Source organism: Rhinopithecus roxellana, chromosome 13 (assembly GCF_007565055.1).
Source record: "Rhinopithecus roxellana isolate Shanxi Qingling chromosome 13, ASM756505v1, whole genome shotgun sequence".
In the NCBI taxonomy this organism is placed as follows: Eukaryota; Metazoa; Chordata; class Mammalia; order Primates; family Cercopithecidae; genus Rhinopithecus; species Rhinopithecus roxellana.
In genome coordinates this window covers 49685811-49695773 of record NC_044561.1, presented here as the reverse complement: position 1 = coordinate 49695773, position 9963 = coordinate 49685811, and the positions used below count along the sequence as shown (strand labels likewise).

Genomic DNA, 9963 nt, shown 5'->3' with positions numbered 1-9963 from the left:
TTGACTTAGAGCTTCTTAACAAGTCAAAGCTGGGAAGTGCTTTCTGTTCTGATGCAACAGAAGACAGCAAATCGGATCTTCTGATTAATTGCATGAGAGCAAAGTCATCCACTTACTAAATTTCTGTTTGGTGCTGCTGTAAGATTGTTGGAAGATCATATTACTTCCCGCTCTGGAAACTCAGTGCAGCCCACCTGCAGTAGGACTGATCCCTCCCTAGGAGAAGGAGTTCTCCTTTCATCATCTTCCCCTTCTGTGCATGGCAGCCGCTTGAACTTGCCCCTCCAAGAGTCAAGGACAAGACCACCCCATGGAATGTGAGTACTCAGCTACAACGCAAGGTTGGGCAGTTTGACATTTACTTACATATTTAACATCATTAAATTACAAGTACAAAATGGCACGGAGGAAAAAGTTTCTCTCTTCTACAGGATATGTTTGTCCATTAAAATACAACCTAACTTACTTTTACCTTTGTAAAAAAGCTAAAATGTAATGTATTGCAATAATTAATATAGTTTCTTTCATATAGAAAATGGACTGGTTTTTAAATAATTTAATATTCTATATATCGTCCTTAGTTGGGAATATTTTATTTGTATTTGAATATATTGCATCGTTCTATGACAATTTCCAGAAAGTTCTATGAGTTTGTACATGTGTTCCGAGTTTCAGTAAGTTCTCTTGCCCTAATATAAGGATATTGTGTTCTTGTTGGGTTGATTTGCTGTCTGTTTGTTGTAATAATTACGGGAATTTTTCATCTTCCTTACTTTAATGTCTCAAACCATTCCACCAAACAATGGCGTAAAATTTATTCTTGTGGTGGTGTTTCTTGTGAGTGACTAATTTTATGTAATTAAATCTGTTCATTTGTCCTGGGCTTTGTCACATGTAGTTTGAAAAGTAATTTTTAAATAGTTTATTCCTTCATCTAACAGTAATAAGCCCAATCACTCATTCTGGAAACTAACTACAATAAAAAATACTGGCCTCTCTGAGTCTTGCATTAGCAAAATGAATTAGCAACAAACATACAACTATCAAATGGAAAGCATTTTGGAGCACCTTTGGTCTACCCTGTGGGCTACGAAATTGATCCTATGACATGTTTTAAAATACATTTGTGTTCACACAGAGCAAGCAATGGGGGTTTGAGCCAGTAAAGCCCCACTGGGAAACGTCTCACAGGATTGCACCCTATGTCCCCGGTTTTCATTGTTTCATTTTCTCCACTGACTCTCCAAGTAGAGAAAACAGTTTTGAATTAAACAGCAATTGAGATCTTAATCTTCTGGTCTTACAAGGGCACACAACGTCTTTAACCAGGGGCACTTCACCAGGGTAACCAGAAAAGTACCAACTTGTACACTCTTTCTTTTCAAAAATAAGTACACACAGTACTAAGTGTACAAAAGGGCATACCGTGAAAAATATATCTTCTTCCCCCAGGTCTCTCCCCCAGAGGCAATTGATGATACTAATTTCTTATGCATTCTTCCGGAGATGTTCTATACACACAAAAACTACAAGCAAATAACATATAACCTCCCCCTTTTTTACAAGTGGTGTTGCACAGCATATCACCATTAGATTATTTTTTCACTTATTAACATTCAGTGCCATAAAAAAACCCTTACTATTTTTTTATGACTGCATAGTATTCCACTGCATGGAGGTTCCAAATGCATTTCACCATTTCTCAGTTGGTGCTATTCAAGCTGCTCCCAAGCATTCATCATCACAAGCAGGACTGCGATGACTAACCTTCAGCATATATTGTTTCTAGATGTTCTGGAGCATCTTTAGGATAGATTCCTAGAGATAGAATTGCTGAGTCAAAGGTAAGTGCATTTGTAATGCTCATAGATCTTGTCCGTGTGACCTCCATGATGAATTTACCAGCAATTATACAATTAAAACTCTCCTTAGAAAAAATGTCAAGTGTGGATATGAACATTTATTTGTTGACATTTTAAAAATGCCAATCCTGACCCCCTGAAATGCAGAGGCACTTGTTTCTTTTCTTTTACAAGGTTTTTTATTTTGGAGTGAAGTCCACGTCATTGCCACCTTTACTCCCAATTTAGACACCTTTCTTCTAAGCTGGACAAAAGAACAAAAAAAGCCAATTTTTTTTGTTAGTTTATTCTAAAACATCATGAATTTGCAAATCCAATAGGTGACAAAATGCTTTCTAGTTATTATCTTTATTTGCATTTTTCTTACATGAGTGATATTGAGAAGCTCTTCTTACGTTGAATGTTCATTTTTTCCCTATGAACTATTTGTCTATATCTTTTGCACATTTTTCTACCGCAGTTTTTTTTTTTTTTTTTTTTTTTTTGAGACGGAGTCTCGGTCTGTCGCCCGGGCTGGAGTGCAGTGGCCGGATCTCAGCTCACTGCAAGCTCCACCTTCCGGGTTCACGCCATTCTCCTGCCTCAGCCTCCCGAGTAGCTGGGACTACAGGCGCCTGCCACCTCGCCCGGCTAGTTTTTTGTATTTTTTAGTAGAGACAGGGTTTCACCGTGTTAGCCAGGATGGTCTCGATCTCCTGACCTCGTGATCCGCCCGTCTCGGCCTCCCAAAGTGCTGGGATAGTTTTAAACTTTTTCTTACAGAACTGAAGGCTATTTAGAAAATCAGTAATATAAATTGCACTCTGTCATCTGCCTCTTAGTTTTATGGTATGAAATAGTTTAATTTTTTTTATGTCGTTGAATTTGATTTATAGTTCTTCTTTTTTTCTTCTGAATTTTTGTTATGCTTAAAAGAATATTCCACTCTGAGATGATAAAGAAAAAAATCTGCCATGCTGTACTCTAGTACTATAAATTGTTTCACTTTTTATGTTAAAATATTTGATTTATCTGGGCTTTTTTTTTTTTTTTTTAATTTGGACCGATTTATCTGGTCATATGGTGGAGAGATGTGGATCTAATGTTATTTTCCCCAATGCTACATATTGGATAATCCATCTTTTTCCACCGATCAGAAATGCTCCTTTATTAGCTAGCTATCAAATTCTAATTCCTAGCTATTGATGCTGTTTTTGCTCTGTTTCATTGGTTTGCTTGCCTGTGTTTTCAGCATCACACTATTTTAGCTGTCATAGTTTTATTTTATTTATTTTTTATTTTTTAAGATGGAATCTTGCTCTGTTGCCCAGGCTGGAGTGCAGTGGCCTGATCTTGGCTCACTGCAACCTCCACCTCCTGGATTCAAGCGATTCTCCTGCCTCAACCTCCCTAGTAGTTGGAACTACAGACGTGTGCCACCACGCCCGGTTAATTTTTGTATTTTTAGTAGAGACGGGGTTTCACCATTTTGGCCAGGATGGTCTCGAACTCCTGACCTCAGGTGATCTGCCTGCCTCAGCCTCCCAAAGTGCTGGGATTACAGGTGTGAGCCACCGTGCCCAGTGCTGTTGTAGTTTTATAGGGAGAGTTGTACCTGGTTCTGAAGAACACCCAACCCACACACTCTGCAAAGCCCAGCAAGTCCCAGCTGGGCTGTGTGCATATAAAGCATTCATTCATTGAAAAAAATGTAAATTAGTTTTGCTGGCTGGCTGATTTAAAATTTGTGGCTACGCTAATTCATTAATATTCTTTTTATTCAGATTTTTTTTTCTAATTAGCCTTGACAGTTGATTTTTCTTTTTCTTTTTCTTTCTTTCTTTTTCTGTTTTCTGTTTTTGTGGTTTTTTTTAAATAGGTTCCCATGCTGGAATGTAATGGTGTGAACACAGCTCACTGCAGCCTCAACCTCCTGAGCTCAAGTGATCCTCCAGCCTCAGCCTCCTGAGTAGTTGGGACCACAGGCTTGCACACCACACATGGCTAATTTTTTTTAATTTCTTGTAGAAACAGGGTCTTGTCACGTTGGCCAGGCTGGTCTCAACCTCCTGGGCTCAAGCAATCTTCCAACCTTAGCCTCCCAAAGTGCTGGGATTACAGGCATGAGACATCACGCCCGGCCAACAGTTGATTTTTCTAAATGAATAGTGTATTGATTTCACAAATAAATCCTGTTGTTGTTTGCATTGTAATTATGTTTGTGGTATAAATTATTTGGGAGATAACTGACATCTTTATGATGTTGTGTCTCCTATTCAAGAACTTAGTGTTTTTCTGGGCACAGTGGCTCATGCCTGTAATCCCAGTGCTTGGGAGGCTAAGGTGAGAAGAGCTCTTGAGACCAGGAATTCAAAACCAGCCTGGTCAACACGGTGAGACCCCATCTCTACAAAAAACAAAAAAAAGAGAAAAAAGAAAAAAATAGCCTGGCATGGTGCTGCATGTCTCTGGTTACAGCTATTTGTGAGGCTGAGGCAGGAGGATCGATTGAGCCCAGGAGTTCGAGGCTATAGTGAGCTATGATCATGCCACTGCACTCCAGTCTGAGTGACAGAGCGAGACTGTCTCTCTAGCAAAAAACAAAAAGCAAAACAAACAACAAAACAACAACAACAACAAAAACATAGTGTTTTGGACTCTTTTGATTTTTAAAAATATATTGACATACCTGTCGTTACACTCCTGCTCACGCCTCAGAGAAGGCCTCTTTGAGCAGCGCCACATTTTCATGGATACGAGGGCTCCATTCTCCTTGGTGTGGCCAGGCAGCCCTCAACCCAGGATGCTGGGTCTCATCTGGACCTCTCTATTTCTCAGGGGCCAAGTGGACTCCCCATGAAACCTCCAACCAGACCCAGGCCAGCACTCTCCTGAGGCTCCTACTGGATGACCACACGGAGGGGAGGAACGACACCAGCTCCACCAGGGCTCTGAAGGTGCCAGATGGAACTAGCGCCGCCTGGTATATCCTCACCATCATCGGCATCTACGCGGTGATTTTCGTCTTCCGGCTGGCCAGCAACATTCTCAGAAAGAATGACAAGTCCTTAGAAGATGTTTATTACTCAAATCTGACCTCTGAACTCAAAATGAAAGGACTCCAGAGCAAGGTCGCCAAGTGCTCCTCACTGACCATCAGCAACAGAGCGGTGCTGCAGTCCTGCCAGGCCCACCTGGGGGCAAAGGGCGGGAGCAGCGGGCCCCAAACCGCAACCCCAGAGACCCCCTGAGAGTCAAGGCCAGGAGGCCTTCCCCAGGATGGCCCCAGACTTCTTGGAGGGGAGCAGCTTTGGGTTTACTTGGAGCCCTTGAGTGGGTCTGGGGGTGCATCGCTGACCAGGGGTGCTTCTGGTTGCTAGTTTGTGACCAGAGCCAGCCACCCAGTTCCTCCTCAGGCTTCCAGGTGCTTCGAGAAGAGAGAGCAGGGCAGCGGTTTCTAGCCAAATTCAATCTTCACTGGCAAAGCCTGTGCTCTGGGGAGGAGCACTGTTCCACTGTTCTCGGAGGAATCCGGAGACTCCTGGGGGCATACAAAGAGGTGGCTCCTTGTTATGGAAAGAAGAGTGAACTTGGAGTCGAATGTCCTGGGTTAAAATTCAACTTCTCGGGAGTCACATAAACTGAGCAGCTAGTTCCTCACTTGGGACATCTAGGGTTTGGGATGGCTTTAAAAGGCTATTTTATTTGAAAGACTCTGGCTTGAATATAGGACTGAAAGAGATAAACCATATATCTCTCAACTTCCTGAGCCCAGTACAAACACATCCCACCATATATCTCTCCACTTCCTGAGCCCAGTACAAACACATTTTTCGACTCAGAGACAACCATATATCTCAACTTTAGAAAAACACCACCTGGAGAGCCCCCGATAAGGTCACAGCCGTGTGGTTTTACTAAAAGCGCGGGAACCAATAAAAAAACTGCTAAATATGTAACTTAAAATGTTAACCAATTGTAATGCTGTAACTAAAAGAGTTCCCTTGTTCCTCTGTAACTTTACATATCTTATTTACATCAGGCTATAAAAAGCTAGCGCACGCATCGTTCGGGGCCCTCTTGTGAGCTGTGAAGCGGAGGGACCAAGTTCGAACTTGCAGTAAAGATCCTTGCCGCTTGGCTTTGACTCTGGACTCTGGTGGTCTTCTTTGGGGAATAAACGGTCTGGGCATAACAGGACCAAAGTTGTTAATATCAGAAGTTGGAAATTCTTCATTTTCATTGAAAGAATTAGGTAAGTCAAAAAAAAAGCACTGGAGCTGGGTGTGGTGGCTCATGCCTGTAATCCCAGTGTTTAGGGACCCTGAGGCAGTAGGATCCTTTGAGCCTAGAAGATTGAGTGCAGCCTGGGCAACCTAGACAGACCCCGTTTTATTGAGACGGAGTTTTGCTCTTCTTGCCAGGCTGGAGGGCAATGGCACAATCTCAGCTCACCGCAACCTCTGCCTCCTGGATTCAAGCAATTCTCCTACCTCAGCCTCCTGAGTAGCTGGGACTACAGGCATGTGCCACCACGCCTGGCTAATTGTTTTGTACTTTTAGTAGAGATGAGGTTTCACCATTTTGGCCAGTCTGGTCTTGATCTCCTGACCTCATGATCCACCCGTCTTGGTCTCCCAAAGTGCTGGGATGACAGGCATGATCCACCGCGCCCGGGCATGTGCCTGTGGTCTCAGGTACTTGAGAGACTGAGGTGGGAGGATTGCTTGAGCTTGGGAAGTTGAGGTTGCAGTAAGCTGTGATCATGCCACTGCACTCGAGCTTGGGTGACAGAGTGAGACCCTGTCTCATAAAATAATAATAACAATTTTTTTTTAAAGAAAAAAAGCATTAATTTTGGAGTCAGAAGAACCAAACTCCAGTCTGGGTTTGATTATCAACCACTCCGGTGTCCTTTCACACATCACTTCGCTTCTCTAGAACTTAGTTTCCGTACAGATAAAATGAGGCTAATGATATCAGATCTGCCAGCCTTACCAAGTAGATGAGATCTAATGAAACCATGCATGTGAATGAATTTTGAAAAGTAAAATAAGTATGTAAATATAAGCCTTGTTGTGGTGAATGGTGATGGTGGTGACTGGTGGTGCTAGGCGATGCTGATGGTTTTGGTGGTGGCGATGGTTTATGTTGATGGCGGTGTTGGTGTTGGTGATGTTGTTGGTGGTGGTTATGATGTTGATGATGGTGGTGTAGGTGGTGGTGGTTGATGTTGGCATTGATGGTGGTGGTCATGATGCTATTCTGAAACAGGAAATGACTAACTCATTGACAATTAGTCTCTAAGCAATGGCTGTGTTGTTTTGTTCCACAAGAGAATTCCATCTGCATGTCAGTTGATGACCTGTGCTGTCAATTGAATCCATGAGATTTCCCATGTGGACATTCTCAGATTTCCTTACATTACATACCATATGCTTCACTCAAATGTTTTACAAATACTTGTTACTTAAATACTTTTCTTTGTCTAAAAAAGAAATAAGATCTTGTCTAGATGACTGATTAACTTAGGGAGATTCTGATTAACAGAATTTCTACAAGTGGCTTTCAGCAGGCAAAGAGAAAATTATATTTTGTACCAATTTACATAAAGTTCATCTAGTTCAGCTTCTGGAGATGTCCCTGGGGCTAGAGATGAAATATCTTTTTCCTGTCCACAGACAGTGGTCTGCCGTTCACCCCATGAACTCATAATGGTCAGAATTAAACCCTGAGCTTTGCTTATGGAGGGTGAGATATATTTCCAAGTATTTCTTTTTCTTTTCACATCTTCCACATCATTACCATCATCATTGTCATCGTCATCATTGTCATCATCCTACAGGTTGAAAACAGAAGTGTTAGTTTATTTATATAGTTTATATAGTCTTTATGCATATGTTTGAGATGCTTACAGGGCAGGGCAAGACAGGAGACACAAAAGTAGACAAAAATGTAATCCACAGTCATAGGAGTGCAGAATGCATTCAAATTGGGGTGAACGGCCAGAACTTAGGTGAATCTGAGGATAGGAAGAGTGAATTGGCACAATCCCCCCTTGTTGGTTGGCCCTGCAGCATGCATTTCCCCTCCTCTAATCCAGCTGCCCCGAATTTTCATTTGAGGATCCATACAGCTCTAGGGAAGTTGAAACTACCCCCAGTTCAAGAATTGGAATAAGTTTCAACATGAGAAAGCTGACTGCAAATAATTTTTAAAAAATAATAAGAATAAGTGTGGGAATAAGTGGGAATAAGAGGCCTATACTGATCCAGTCATTGCATCCCATCTCCTGGCCTCATTGCTTGGGACCAGGATGGACACCTGACCTAAGTGACACAACCCAATAAGAATGACCAGAAGAACTTTAATGCTGAATTCTGGAACAAAAAAGCTTTCTTTTGCTCTGGATGGCGTGAAAAGCAGATCTGAGCCTGGAATTGTTACGGGAATGGGATCCTGATCCAGAACCCAAGGGAGGGTTCTTGAATCTTGCACAAGAAAAAATTCAGGGCAAGTCCATAAAGTAAAGTGAAAGCAAGTTTATTAAGAAAGTAAAGAAACAAAAGACTGGCTACTCCATAGGCAGAGCAGCAGTAGGGGCTGCTTGACTGAGTACACTATGGTTATTTCTTGAATGTATGCTAAACAAGGGGTGGATTATTCATAGATTTTCCAGGAAAGGGCCAGGGATTTCTCAGAACTCTCAGTTCTTTTAGACTATATAGGGTCTCCTTTTAGACCGTATAGGGTAACTTCTGGACATTGCCATGGCATTTGTAAGCTGTCATGGCACTAGTAGAAGTGTCTTTTACCACGCGAATGCATTACAATTAGCATATAATGAGCAGTGAGGACAACCAGAAGTCACTCTTATCACCTATGATAAAGAAATTTTGGCTGACTTCTTTATTGCATCCTGTTTTATCAGCAGGGTCTTTGTGACCTGTATCTTTTTTTTTTTTTTTTTTTTTTGAGACGGAGTCTCGCTCTGTCGCCCAGGCTGAAGTGCAGTAACCGGATCTCAGCTCACTGCAAGCTCCGCCTCCCGGGTTTACGCCATTCTTCTGCCTCAGCCTCTCGAGTAGCTGGGACCACAGGGGCCCACCACCTCGCCCGTCTAGTTTTTTGTATTTTTTAGTAGAGACGGGATTTCACCATGTTAGCCAGGATGGTCTCGATCTCCTGACCTCATGATCCGCCCGTCTCGGCCTCCCAAAGTGCTGGGATTACAGGCTTGAGCCACCGCGCCCGGCCTGTGACCTGTATCTTGTGATGCCAGTCCTGCTGGCCTCCTGTCTCCCCCTGTGACTAAGAATGCCTGCCCTCCTGGAATGCAGCCCAGCAAGTCTCGTCCTCATTTTGCACAGCCTTTAATTAAGATGGAGTCGCTCTGGTTCGAAAACCTCTAACAGAATTGCTGGATTCATTTTGCCACCATGAAGAAAACCAACTTGAAGGCAAAAAGAAAAACAGCATCTAGAGGGGAGCAGAATGAGGAAATTACAGAGACCAGAGCCTGTATCAACTGTACCCAGAGCCTTCATTTACCACCGGAGTTTTTCAGTTTGTGAACCAATGAATTCTTTTTATTAAGTCTGTTGGAGCTAGGCTTTTGTTCCTCACAACCAAAAATATCCTAAATGATACCATTGGATAAATGATTTCCTGAAGGAAGTGGGCCTTGGAGTCAAATTTGAAAAGAGAAGATGTGTGATGTGCTGTGTGGGAGGCTGGGATCACTTTTTTTCACCAAGATTTTTACATTTATAGGCTTTTATATTTATAGGGGAAAAAACAGATTCAGTACACTTCTTACTTTAGCTCAATATCATTTGTAGGACTTCTCATTGCTTGACCTCTGAAAGAGCACTTAGTGAGACTCTATACCATTTAATTCTCACTGCTGACTGTCAGTAGACTGCCATGGAAACTCCAAGGATGCCTGCCCTGTTAGACATGTGGTCAGAGACTGGCTCCAAAGGTATCTCCCAAAGAGCAAAAGCCACCGTCTTCCTGTTGGCGCCCAAACACAGGTGCATGAGCTCCAAGGACGCCTTCCTAGGCCACCTCTCTGCTGCCTGATCTAAACTCTCTCCCTTTCTGGAAGCTGGTCTGAGAG

General features: G+C 42.5%; 1 protein-coding gene across 1 annotated transcript; it reads left to right on the top strand.

The window, feature by feature from the left end:
• Positions 1–213: 213 nt before the first annotated feature.
• On the top strand, positions 214–5528 carry SMIM34A (small integral membrane protein 34A). The gene is made up of 2 exons (XM_030915916.1): positions 214–317; positions 4680–5528. The coding sequence occupies exons 1-2, from the start codon at positions 311–313 to the stop codon at positions 5090–5092; spliced, it is 420 nt and encodes a 139-aa protein (XP_030771776.1). The 5' UTR covers positions 214–310; the 3' UTR covers positions 5093–5528.
• Positions 5529–9963: the final 4435 nt, after the last annotated feature.